The 14,135-nt window shown below is 40.1% G+C and overlaps 1 protein-coding gene across 2 annotated transcripts in view; it reads right to left on the bottom strand.

Moving 5' to 3' along the window:
- Positions 1 to 1,497: 1,497 nt before the first annotated feature.
- Positions 1,498 to 14,135, bottom strand: part of LOC115201257 (butyrophilin subfamily 1 member A1) — a 15,947-nt gene continuing 3,309 nt past the window's right edge. For both annotated transcript variants that reach the window (XM_029764736.1, XM_029764737.1), the window contains exons 2-9: positions 13,602 to 13,692; positions 13,009 to 13,107; positions 12,826 to 12,933; positions 12,484 to 12,642; positions 5,871 to 6,011; positions 5,481 to 5,532; positions 3,241 to 3,267; positions 1,498 to 3,142 (exon numbers count right to left, since the gene is read on the bottom strand). In XM_029764736.1, the coding sequence (XP_029620596.1) occupies positions 2,556 to 3,142; positions 3,241 to 3,267; positions 5,481 to 5,532; positions 5,871 to 6,011; positions 12,484 to 12,642; positions 12,826 to 12,933; positions 13,009 to 13,107; positions 13,602 to 13,664 (1,236 nt within the window). In that variant the 5' untranslated portion in view covers positions 13,665 to 13,692 and the 3' untranslated portion in view covers positions 1,498 to 2,555. The remainder of the gene's footprint in view (positions 3,143 to 3,240; positions 3,268 to 5,480; positions 5,533 to 5,870; positions 6,012 to 12,483; positions 12,643 to 12,825; positions 12,934 to 13,008; positions 13,108 to 13,601; positions 13,693 to 14,135) is intronic.

Raw genomic sequence — 14,135 nt, 5'->3', positions numbered from 1 at the left:
GACCATGTTTATAATCGTCATCGTTGCCACTGTCTAATAATGGATGTAAAAAAAGAACGATAGCAAAAATTAGTTATGTAAAAATTATTTCATACTCCACATTTAGGGGTGCCACAAGGGGGTCCAAAATTGTTGTCACAGGGGCACTGCCCCCCCCCAGAACCGCTAGTGGGGACAACCACATATCACAGGTTGTCTCATCTTTGTAGCAACCGCCTTCCAGTACACTTAACTGTTTGTTTGTAGGGGCTCATAGAGAATTGTATTATTAGATTGTTGGTAATACTCAGTCATTACTATTACAAACATGAAATATATTAGGCTGACGTGTTTTCTTTGTCAGAAGAGATTGAATTGAAATGTTGATGCCAAATACTGTATTGCAATGTATTGTTTGTGTAAAAATATGTTTCCTATGGTTTTGCATATTTCTTTTTTTTGTACATTTTCCATGCTGAACAAAGTTAAAGAGATTCTCTGGTACATGTGTATACTTTTTAGCCAGTAGTTCTGAAGGTAGCGCTCACAAGCCAAAAGTGGTCCCCAGAAAATTCCGTACTATGTCACATATTTGCAGATATGTGCACCACGTCATTGCTCTCTCTCGCGCACTGCTGTGTGTGCTATCTTGCTATCTGTCACTCGGATGGCGAGGAGCTGAAGCTCATTGGCTGAAACTCGCCCCACATGGGGCAAAATGTAGAGAAAATGGAGCCGCACAGCTTCCAGAAAACAGTCGCTATCAAATTAGGAATTTCGTGGCTAATTGAGATAAAACAGTAATTCTGCTCATAGATTATGCATGTATGAATTACACATGGTCACATCCAGCCCAAATCGGGAGCTTTAAAAAATACTTACTAGTCGCCAAAGTTCCGGAGCATGTCTTTAATAAATCCATAATGTAGATATAACATCATAAGGTATTTCCATGTAACAGTATTTCATACTTTAAATGTTTCTCATTACTGTATAATTGTTTTAAAAAGAGTGCTTCGGTCTACAAGCATGTTATGCCTAACTAATATATTCTAGCATAGATAGAAAACTTGTTCCTGATATTTCAGAGGGATATGTTTTGTGACAAAAAGATTGTATTCTCTTTATAATGTATTTTTACACCTATGCTGTGCTTTGGTTCACTTCTAAATACTGTCCATTGGTATACTGTCTATTGTAACAAGTCCTTACACTTAGTGAGATATATGGCGAAAATAATTATACTGGTCGAATGTAGAAGTTGAATTTGATTAAAAAAATACAAATTAAAGTCATAATCATATTTCATAAATATACCAAAAATAAATGTTTATACTTTGTCATTATAGCTATTCATGAATTACTTCGTGTAACATTGATACAATAATCTGTTTGTTTTTATATCTGGCATGTCCATTTTATGGCATTTAATAAAGATTGAATATGAACCTCAATACTATAGTTGCATTTCTATCTATTCTCATAACCTTTGTAGACCACAAACCAGCAAAACAGATCTTTGAAAATGTTGTTCATTTATTGATGACTGAAAAAAAGCATTGTTCACACCATTATACACACGGTCAATATCATACCGCAACTTCCAAAAATATGCTGATACCCATTATGAGACTACTGCATGCTGTCTGTCTTTCTTCTGTGCGCAAACGCTCACTGAACTACATCCTTTCAACTACATGGGATCTTTGGGTAATTTGGGCAGCACTTTCTTTTACAGTGTCTTTATACCATGAAATACTATGGCAATTTAACAACCAATACAATTAGTTACCACTTCATTTCCAGATGGTATAAACTGGTATGAAGGCACTTTAAAAGAAAAAGTGTTGTGAGGGGTAAATGATTGTTCTTCAACCCTTGTCCTGAGGAGTGCAGGCTTTTGTTCCAGCCTAATTCGAACATACCTGATTTAACTAATCAACTAATCATCAAACCATTGAATAAGGTGTGTTAGGGCTGGAGTAGAACAAAAGCCTGCACTCCACCCAGCCTGGAATTGACACGGAATATTGCTACGTTTACAATATTAAGGGCTCGATTCAATCAGATCTGCGCTAGCCGACACCCGCATAGCTGTTGTTCTGACGTTTGTCTGAGGTGGAACCGTGTTAGAGCGGTCAAATTCACAAGCGGCTCCCAGTATCATACCTATCGTGAACATTGCCATCCCAATGCAGCCTTGTTTACAAGTTCGAACACTGGAATGTGTGATGTAATCTACACATTGATTAAGCTCATAGAAATCCTCATTATTTCATTGAATGATTTTCAGTTTGAGCTTCATTACTTATGTATAGTCTTCACTTTCTCGTTCTGAATGTCTAACGTGAGTGGGACGGGTGTGGCTTCATGACAATGACTACGAGCAGCTGCTCACCGATTTGACAGCTCCAATGCAGTTACAACGCCGACACCGCCAAAACATCAGCTATGCGGGTGTCAGCTATCGCGGGTTAACACTTAATCGGATTGAATCGAGCTCTAAGTGTGGATTCTAGGCTAGCTCTCCAGGACCAGTTTTAAAGATGCTGTGATATGTTATCTAAGCACTTAGCTTAGCACCAGAGACAGGGTCCAGGGCAGAGGCAGGGTTCCCTGGTCCGTGCCGACCTGATCACCAGACCCTTCACCACCTCTACAGTCCCAAACACAGGGAACAGTCTCTCTGTGAAGGTCTCGTTGAACGTGTAGATGTGGGACCTCTTCTCCACGTTGTAGAAGGAGAGCTGGCCTTGCTCATAGTCCAGGTAGACCCCCACCTTCCTGGGGACCAGCATCTGGGCCAGCGGGGTGGAAGGCACCGTCAGGGCCTTGAGGTCTGAGCCCCTCTCCAGCCGCAGGGTGAGGTAGCCCGTCTTTGTGTTGAGGGAACTATAACCCTTCCTTTGGGCAGAGGCTTTAGCCACGCCCAGCCGCCAGTCCCGGTCGCCCACTTCAACTTCCCAGTAATGGCGCCCAGAGGTGTAGCCCTCGTTTCCCAGAGCGCACCACCAGCCATCGAAGCGACACGTGCAGTTAGGGATGTCTCGCCGCTCCAGGCCACAGCACATGCGCTTGTCGTCGTTGGAGAGGATGAGGTCAGGGTTGGCTGTCTTGGGGTCAAGGGTCACTTCCTCTGCAGCATCACAGATCCAGTTCCATACTGAGAAAGAAAGTTGTTAGGGTGAGAAATGGGATGACTGTATTTACAGTTTCCTTTACTCCTCAATAAAGCATGAGTCCAGCATGAGTTTCACATACCATTATGGGGAATGTAGCGGGCTGCATCTGAAAGTGTAAACAAAACTGTGGTTAAAATACTGTTAAAGTTAAATCTTAACTCATTTTCTGTTACGTAACTGCAAAGGACTCAGGTATGTTTGTCCATTCCTCTGGTGTCTACTGGAATTAGTTATTTCTTTCATGTTTTATGTTTTGACAGGCAGCCCAATTCTGATCATTCTTTTTACTAATTGGTCTTTTCACTAAAGAAGATCTGATGTGATTGGTCAACAGACCAATTCATGGAAATAAATATCAGAATTGGTATGCCTGTGTAAACACACCCATTGGCACAATGTGGGCCCAATGCGGGCAAAAAATATTGGCCCCATGTAGGCTGCCCACACTGGGCTGATGGGCAGCCCTCACTGTCTGAAATAAACCCATATTTCCCCAGAAAACATGCCCACACTGGCATGATGTCGGCCCGATGTGGGCTAAAATAATGGCCCTATTTGAGCTGTCCACCTTATACATTTGATCTATTATTTAACCCTCAAAGGTATTTAGCGAATGACAACTATCACACATATATTTTTTCAAGAGAAACTACTAAGTTTCTCATATATCACATGCACATATTTTTTGGGGGGAGCAGTGTACTAGATCAGAATGAATTTGCATCACACAACAGAACACTTAAACTGGAACCACACTCTCAGTAACGGGTTACACAAAAATAACTGTGTGCAAACCATGCCCCCAAATATTCTAATGAACCCCCGCCTCTACATTGTGAAGTAACAGGGCTTGTTGTGGGCTAGCCTGTGTTGGGCTTGGTGTGGGCTTGTTGTGGGCTAGCCTGTGTTGGGCTTGGTGTGGGCTTGTTGTGGGCTAGCCTGTGTTGGGCTTGGTGTGGGCTTGTTGTGGGCTAGCCTGTGTTGGGCTTGGTGTGGGCTTGTTGTGGGATAGCCTGTGTTGGGCTGGTGTAGCCTGTGTTGCCTGTGTTGGGCTGGTGTAGGCTAGCCCTGATGTGGGCTTGCTGTGAGCTAGCCCATGCTTGACTAGAGTGGGAATGGTGTGGGCTAGCCTGTGCCCACCTTGCCCTGATGTGATATCTTGACCACTGATCGATTATTACCCTTCATCAATATTTAGTGGCATAATCAAACTAGTCATCATCTCTCATTGTCACACATTGACACACCTGTGATCTCCAACATCTCTTTGTCACTGATTGCTGTTATACTTGTGTAAAGGCTAGATTCAATCAGATATGTGCTAGCTGACACCCTGTTGCTGTTTTTCTGGCGGTGTCAGAGGTGGAACTGCGTTAAGGTGCCCACATTCTAGGTTCGGTTGCTCCTAGCGGAACTCGGCTAGGCAAAGCGAATGTCTGCCTCGCATACTCCCTTAAAAGACCTTCGCTTGAAAAACGAGAAAAAAAGCATCAATATTACTGTTTGTCCCTCTTTAGATGCTGTAGCAACAACATAGTCAATTACACTTCCTCAAAATACTCCAAATTAATCTAAGATCAATTAAGAAATCTGTAATACATTTTGACGTCTTAATCGCGCAATGTCACATCTAACAAAGATGTTTGGTGCAGTATTTCTCAAGTAAAAAATTGTGCATGAAAATTAGTCGTCTCTCGTTGAATGACAACAAACACTTCATTGAAGAATCCCGTCCATAGTTCCCACTCCAACGTCGGCTACCAAACTTCGACTTGCCTCAAGAAAAAATGTAATGTGCTCAAACAGCCCAACAAAAAGAACTGCTGAACACCAAAATGGCACAAAATGTCTTCATAATACATGCGCAAACTGTTTCGACTGGGGAGCATGTGACAGGCTTTAGAGCTGTCAAATCCACAAGCGGCTGCCGGCATTATATCTATTATTGACATTGCCATTGGCTGCACCGAGTCATATTTAGAAATCCCATGCAGCTGTGTTTACAAATTTGAACACTGGAATATAATTTACATCTCCATTAGGCTGATAAGAAACCTTATTATTTCATTTTATAATTTTCAATTTGAACATAATTATTTCTATATAGCCTACACTTTCTCATTCTAAACTTCTAACGTGATTGGGACGGGTGTGGCTCCATGATAATGACCACGAACACCCGCTCACCGATTTGACAGCTCCAACACAGTTCCACCTCCTGCACCACCAAAACAGGGCGTCGGCTAGCGCGGGTTAACGCATGACCTAATTGAATCTAACACTTTCTTGATGACTCCAACAAGTCAAAGCTCTACACACCAATTTTCTGACTCCTCTGTTTTCTGATCAGCCACTGCTTGGTTACGTCCTCCTGCAAACACAGAGGATAGGCTTGAGTGAGTTTATCTGTGTGATATGTATCTAATCAGGCACATGAATTGATAATCAGTTAGTTTACATTAACATTTTTGTAATTTAGCAGACGCTGTTATTCAGAGCGTCTTAGTTAGTGTATTCATCTTAAGGTAGCTAAGACAGACAACTGCATATCACAGTCGTAGTAAGCAAATAGTTTCCTCAATAAGTAGCTATCAGCAAATCGGTGCTAATAAGAAAGGAACAGTGTGAGTGTTAGGTCAAGACAGGCAAGGGTGTTCGTTTTTATTATTTGTATTATTATTTTTTGTTGCCTCATTGAAATTCACACACCTTGTCAGGGCTGTCTGCACTCAGCACGACCCACATGACCAGCTCCATGGCTGGGAGAAGGTTCGGCAGACGCCCCCTCCTCCACTGGAACTCCAGATCATCCAACATCATCAATACGGGCTCACCGGGCCAGATACTGGGCTGGAGGGGGAGGGAAGTCAATATGGTTATTACTTTATATACTAAGAAACTAAAGAGGGTAGGAGAGGCGGGATTTAGAGGGAGATGGCATCTTCTGTTACTGGCCTTTCTGAATTCAGAGCTACATTATACACTAAGTCCACTATATTGGCACACGCAGGATAGGGGATTGTTCATCTTTGATGAGAGGCCTGGGGCCTGGCATCCAGTGGCATCCCCCTTTTTGTGGGACCGTCCCAGGATCCCCTACTGCTTTGCTCTTGAGCTCAAAGGTAAAATACATCCCAAACACTAGTGGACTAAACTCTGCTCCTCAGCTGAACAGTTAAATTGGGATCTGCCCACCAAGATCTCTTTGTCATTCAATACCACTCTGAAAAGTTTAGATCCCATCTCTCCTACAATATCAGTCTGAAGAGCATGTCAGCATGTCAGTACTTTCCTTTATTTTTGTGTTTTTTGTTAAATGTCTGCTCAGCCCACATGCCCATAAGCTCTATATATGTAATGTATACAATCACAATGTATTTATACCATAATCGACCCATTTTATGGAATGCCCACCGCCCTCATATGTCATGTCTATTTTACTTGGTTCTTCAATGATAGACGGAACAGATAAGGTTAAGTTTGATTCTATACAAGTAAAGACCAAAAAAAATCTAACTTATCACATGGAATGTCCACAGGCTCCATGATGGGAAAAAGCATATGGATCTCGAACATCTAAAGAGACTGGTCAGCAGATGTGTTTTTTTTGCAAAAGTAGAAATAGTCGAAAAATAGAAATTGAACATTTACAGAGGAGCTGGGTTGGAGAGGCCTATGCTGCCACCTACTGTATTAACAGCAGAGGTGTCAGCATCCTGATAAATAAGAATACACCATTTTCCCTTATATCCCAGCATATGGACCAAGAAGGCAGTTTTGTAATGTTGAATTGTACCTTACATGTTGAAAAATGCACATTGATTTCATTGTATATCCCACCAGGGGCACATCTGGTGTTTTAGATAGAATTCAGGCTATAGTAGATCAAATCCAGACAGGAACCATTATTTTAGTAGGTGAACTAAATCAGACATTTGATAAGATTGACAGCCGTCAATTAAGACGGTTAATTTAGGGAGCCTCCAAGAGGCTGAAAATTTTAATCTCTACAAATGATTTACAGGACAACACAAGATTGCTATTCCCAACTACAAAATACTATTCCTTCTCCTTCTCAAAGTAAGAAAAGCTATTCAACAATTGAGTACATTTTCTTTCTTTTTTTAAATGCACTCAACAACTTACTGGATAAAAACATTCATGACATAGTGATATTGGATCATTCTCCGGTATCATGCTTAATAACACTGTAATAGAAAATACATTTAGCGACGGAATTTGGAGAATGAACAGAGCGCATTTTCTGAACCCAAATTATATTAAACACGTAAACAAATTTTTTTGAAACTTTACCATTACAAATGTAAACATAGAGGACAGAGAAAAGCCGACACCTGATCTAATCTGGGATGCATTTAAGGTGTGCATTAGGGGAATGAAAATCTCATACTCTGAAAAGGTTACATCTGATTTCAAAATTAAACTTAAAGAAAAATAAATCACTATCTTAGAAAAAATTTATCTGAACTTAAGCAGGAATACAATCTTTTACTTCTGAAGAGAGATAACTACAGGTTAAACTCAAATAAAGCATACAACTTAATGGCAAATAAACCAGGTAAGTATCTTGCAGCTCTCATAAAACTAATACATGTTAAACCAGTTATAATTTTAAAAGATAAAGGTACAAAAGCAGTATTTAGAAACAACAATGAGATTAATGACAATTTTAAACATTTCTATGAAAATGTATATAAATCAGAATTAAACAACAGTGGGATGGATCCTATGTCCTTCTTTGACTCAACAACTCTGAAGCAACTATCAGCAGACAAAAAAAATCTTTAAAAACAGCGATCACCCAAAAATAAATATTAGATATTGTTAAAACATTTGCACAGAGAAAAGCACCGGAAATGGATGGCTTTCCCATAGAATTCTATTCTAACATTTTGGGATAAAGTAGCCCCCCTATCTACACAAATGACAACACACGTCACTTAATTCAGTACTTCTTAGTTCCATGTATCAAACCGTTATTTCAGTTATATTAAAACCAGGAACATCTGGAGAGTCCCCTGCTGATTATAGACCCATAACTTTATTAAATTGTGACAATAAAAAAGCTTACAAGCAATAGAATAGCAAAAGTCTTACCAGACTTCTACATATCAATCAAACAGGGTTTAGTAAAAATAGACACTTACAAACAAATACAAGAACATGTTTCAGTTTAACACAACACGCAAAAACAAGATATGGATTCATCAATAATGGCTGTTGATGCAGAAAAGGCTTTTGATCAACTTGAATTGCCTTTTCTATTAAAAACATTGTAAGCTGTCAACTTTGCAGCTTAAATAATAAATTAAATTAAAATATTATATAAATGTCCTAAAGCAAAAATATACATGAATACAGTGCCTTGCAAAAGTATTCATCCCCCTTGGCGTTTTTCCTGTTTTGTTGCATTACAACCTGTAATTGAAATAGATTTTTATTTGGTTTTCATGTAATGGACATAGTCCAAATTGGTGAAATGAAATGAAAAAAATACTTGTTTCAAAAAATTCTAAAAAATAAAACGTGGTGGTGCGTGCATATGTATACGCCCCCTTTGCTATGAAACCCCTAAATAAGATCTGGTGCAACCAATTACCTTCATAAGTCACATTATTAGTTAAATAAAGCCCACCTGTGTGCAATCTAAGTGTCACATGATCTGTCACATGATCTCAGTATATATACACCTGTTCTGAAAGGCCCCAGAGTCTGTAACACCACTAAGCAAGGGGCACCACCAAGCAAGCGGCACCATGAAGACCAAGGAGCTCTCCAAACAGGTCAGGGACAAAGTTGTGGAGAAGTACAGATAAGGGTTGGGTTATAAAAAAATATCAGAAACTTTGAACATCCCACGGAGCACCATTAAATCCATTATTCAAAAATGGAAAGAATATGGCAACACAACAACCCTGCCATGAGAGGGCCGCCCACCAAACTCACGGACCAAGCAAGGAGGGCATTAATCAGAGGGGAAACAAAGAGACCGAAGATAACCCTGAAGGAGCTGCAAAGCTCCACAGCGGAGATTGGAGTATCTGTCCATAGGACAACTTTAAGCCGTACACTTCACAGAGCTGGGCTTTACGGAAGAGTGGCCATAAAAAAGCCATTGCTTAAAGAAAAAAAGAAACAAACACCTTTGGTGTTTGCCAAAAGGCATGTGGGAGACTTCCCAAACATATAGAAGAAGGTACTCTGTTCAGATGAGACTAAAATTGAGCTTTTTGGCCATCAAGGAAAACGCTGTCTGGCGCAAACCTAACACCTCTCATCACCCCGAGAACCCTATCCCCACAGTGAAGCATGATGGTGGAAGCATCATGCTGTGGGGATGTTTTTCATCGGCAATGACTGGGAAACTGGTCAGAATTGAAGGAATGATGGATGCGCTAAATAAAGGGAAATTCTTGAGGGAATCCTGTTTCAGTCTTCCAGAGATTTGAGCCTGTGACGGAGGTTCACCTTCCAGCAGGACAATGACCCTAAGCATACTGCTAAAGCAACACTTGAGGGAAACATTTAAATGTTTTGCAATGGCCTAGTCAAAGCCCAGACCTCAATCCAATTGAGAATTTATGGTATGACTTAAAGATTGCTGTACACCAGCGGAACCTATCCAATTTGAAGGAGCTGGAGCAGTTTTGCCTTGAAGAATGGGAAACAATCCCAGTGGCTAGATATGCCAAGCTTATAGAGACATACCCCAAGAGACTTGCAGCTGTAATTGCTGCAAAAGGTGGCTCTACAAAGTATTGACTTTGAGGGGGGTGAATAGTTATGCAAACTCAAGTTTTTCCTGTCTTATTTCTTGTTTATTTCACAAGAAAAATATTTTGCATCTTCAAAGTGGTAGGCATGTTGTGTAAATCGAATGATACAACCCCCCCCCCAAAAAAACTAGTTTAATTCCAAGTTGTAAGGCAACAAAATAGGAAAAATGCCAAGGAGGTGAATACTTCCGCAAGCCTCTGTAGTACATTATCTGATTAAATTGTTTTAGAAAGGGGCACAAGACAGGGATGTCCCTTCTCCCCCCTCCTGTTTGCACTGGCAAATGAATCACTTGCAGAAAGAATTAGACAGGACTCAAACGTAACAGGTATCAGTATTGTTAAACTTACAATTATTTGCAGATGATCTCCTGATATACCTGACTTATATTGAAAACTCAATGCCCCTTTGTAAAAATATTTTCTGAATAATCAAAAATCTCAGGTTATAAAATGTACGTGGAAAAAACAAAATAATGGCAATAGGAAAAAGAAAAACAACAACTCCCGATCTACAGCAATCCTTTAAGTGGACCACAAAAATATGAAATACTTAGGATGCTTAATAAGTGACATTAAACAACAAATATATAAATATAACTTTATTCCATTACTCAACAATATGAAAGCAGATCTAATTAAATTGAATAATCTTCCCAGAAATCTTACAGGTAGAATAAACCTCTTTAGAGTGGCATGGCTGCCAAAGTTTTTGTATTTATTTTCAGTAATATCAATTAGCCCACCGATGACATTCTTTTAAAAAAGTATACTCGGTCCTAACAGACTTTATATGGGCCAATAAAATTCATAGAATAAAAGGGAAAGTTTTACATCTTCCTAAGTCTGAGGGCGATTTTAACCTTCCAGACTTTCCAGAATTGTATCAACACGCTACCTAAGGCTTTTACTTGCGACATATAGTTCAATTCACTAAAGAGGAACAATGAGTACATATTAAAGATGCGCAAGCTCACCCCCAGAATATTTTTACATGTCTATTTACAAAGGATAAAGCTAAGAACATGAACAACTTTATAGTTAAGAACACTATAACGATATGGAAGAAAATGAAATGTATTTTACAAGTACCAATATCACTTCCTAGAAACACAACCTTATGGAACAATCCTTGAATAGCTTTTCAGAGTTCATCAATAAATTGGCTCACATGGAAAACTAAAGGCACAGAAACCGAAAATGACTTGTTAACAGGAAATACATTTATTTCCATGACAGAATTAAAAAGTAATTCTGGACTGACCAATGTAGATACGTTCAAATACATGCAATTTAAAAGTTACATATCACAAAATGTATATTTCAAATCTTTTGGACATTAGAGTAACCTTGAGGGAATCCTATTTGAGTCAGAAAATGATGTTCATATGATAGGGAAGATATATAAAACCTTGCAGAGATCATATCTAAGTGACAATCTCTTAGAAAAAAATATAAACTATTGTAAAAAATATTGTAAAAGAACTGATGTTGGCACAAGATGGAGGGAAAGTTGTAGCATAACTAACGAAATTACATTTAATGAAAATGTACGCTTAATCCAATATAAAGTAATGTATAGAATGCATTACACAAGAGACAAAATTTACAAATTCTACAGTACAACGACAGAGTCGTCTCTCAAGTGTAAAACTAATAATGACTGGATAATCCATGCGTTCTGGGAATGCTATGAAATCTGGAAGTTGTGGGCGGAGCTAGAAAGTTGGCTGTCAGAAGTATTACAATGTAAACTTTCTTTTAATCCGTCTGTCTGCATATTTTAAGACATGGCATATGGGGTGTAGTGAGATACCCAATGGGCTAGACGATTCCTTTTTCCTCACTCATCTTGAAAAAACATATGCTAAAAAGTTGGAAGTCAATGGACACAATGGAAAAACCAAATGATTTATTATTGAATTATTGAAATAGCATGGACGACCAAGGAGCTGCTCCTTAATTACAGAGGTGTCAGAGACGGAGGGATAAAGAGAGAGAGAGAGAGAGAGAGAGAGAGAGAGAGAGAGAGGGAGAGAAGAATAGGAATTGGAGCAAGAGTAAGTCTTTAATCAAATAGGTGTGACAGCCTTGGAGTCCGACAGCAACAGAAATAGATGGAGAGGGAGAGAGGAATACAGAGAAAGGGAAAGAGAAAGAAGGGGGAGGCCAAGGGATAACAACAACTCTAATAAGTTAATCAGTAAACTACTCGCTGCGCCAGAGAATAAAATTAGATAAAGAAGGACAACGTGTCTTTGTTAATTTGTCAACAACAAGTAGTAGTGTAGTACAACCACTTTAGTAATACACTGGACTCACAGGAGGCTGCTTGAGGGGAGAGCGGCTCATAATAATGGCCGGAACGGATCAAATGGAATGGCATCAAATACCTGGAAATGTGTATGATGTATATGATACCATTCCTCTGATTCCGCTCCAGTCATTACCACAAGCCCGTTTTTTCCAACTAAGGTGCCACCAACCTCCTGTCGTAGTGACCCAATCCCTCCCCTATTCCATACCTCTAGTTTGTTTCTGAGCTGGTGTGTCCAGTCCATGATGACCCGTTTGTGGGATGCCATGTCATACTCTCCACCTGTCTCCAGCATACACAACAGGTGACCTTTCCACTCCCTCTTCTCTGGCCAATCAGCCTGCAGCTCTCTCTGGATGCTCCTTGGCTGAGAAAGCAAAGGACATGGGTCAATAAAGAGATCATTAAGTAAAAACTACATTAACAAGTCTCACATCAAGGCCTGATAATAGTTTATCAACAAAGAGAACAATGACAAAGGATTGATTTCAAGAAATAAAGGCTTTTAAATTAAAACTTCGTTTCACTTCCTTCAAATATGAGTGCTCACCTGTACTCTATTCTCCAGCACGGCAGCCCACTCCACTATGCAATCTCTACACACACTGGGAGGCCAGGAGTCTTCATTGGTCCAGATGTGGGCTAGGACATTTGACCTCTGCAAAGAGAGAGAGAGTTAATAGTAGAGAGAGAGCGGTTGTGTGCATGTGTGTGTGTTTGTGTATGTGTGTACCTGGCACAGTCTGTTGAGTTCCCTGGCCAGCTCCATTATAAACAGCTGACTCTCCACTAAAGGTTCTTTCTTCTCATTTGTCACTTTCTTACGAGACTCCTAGAACAGAGAGAGAGCAATGGATGAGAGAGAAAAAGAGGGAAGGGTAAAAAAAAATCACTTGAAGCACTGCTACACAGATCAACCACAGAGGAGAAATGAACCAATCCTTTCTTTCTCTTGAGTACATCTTGACAAGAACAAATATCAGTACTATTATCCTTTTACTACAGTGGGCAGTAATCTTGGTAATCTTAAACAAATCTACTTTAAAACAAAAGTATACACCTCACACACATGGTTATGGGCTTCAAAAAATGAAACACCTGTATCATATCAGATATACTGTAGAGTTGAAATGTATTGCTATTTTTTCATTATGAAATGATGAAAAATACTAAATAACATTCCACCCATGAGGCCACTAGGTCATTTGACTGCAGGAAAGGGCGACGAGGTGTCTGAGAGTTGAGGTGTCTGAGAGTCGAGGTGTCTGAGAGTCGAGGTGTCTGAGAGTCGAGGTGTCTGAGAGTTGAGGTGTCCCGGGGTCCTACCTTGAGGCGGATCTTCATTTTTTTGGCCGGCTCGATGAGGAACTGGAGGCAGTCCTTCATCATGTTGGCAGCTGGGAGGGAGAGAGAGGCCCTGTGGCACAGTGATACAGAGGTTTAATGATACACAGGTTTAATACGCTGGCGCAGTGATACACAACTTTATTATGCACTGGCACTCACTCTGTCAGTGCTAGGCCTGATTTACAGCTGACTGGGCTCCAATAGCACCTCAAATCGATATGTGTGTGTGTGTGTGTGTGTGTGTGTGTGTGTGTGTGTGTGTGTGTGTGTGTGTGTGTGTGTGTGTGTGTGTTTGTGTGTTGTTACGAAACCAATAACTAGCCCACTGATTTTTCTGCACTTGTTATGTTTAGAGGTCTTAGGCCTAGCTACACTGCCCGGTCTGTAACCTGATTTAATGTGTGCATAAATGTGAGAAGTAGGTATATGTGACCAGGTGTTCAATGCATGTACCTAGGAGACAGCCACCTTACCTTAGGTCCAGGGCTAGCCCAACATTGGACTAAACGAGCT

This window comes from Salmo trutta, chromosome 10, assembly GCF_901001165.1.
Source record: "Salmo trutta chromosome 10, fSalTru1.1, whole genome shotgun sequence".
NCBI classification, from domain to species: Eukaryota; Metazoa; Chordata; class Actinopteri; order Salmoniformes; family Salmonidae; genus Salmo; species Salmo trutta.
This window is presented reverse-complemented; position numbering and strand designations above follow the sequence as displayed.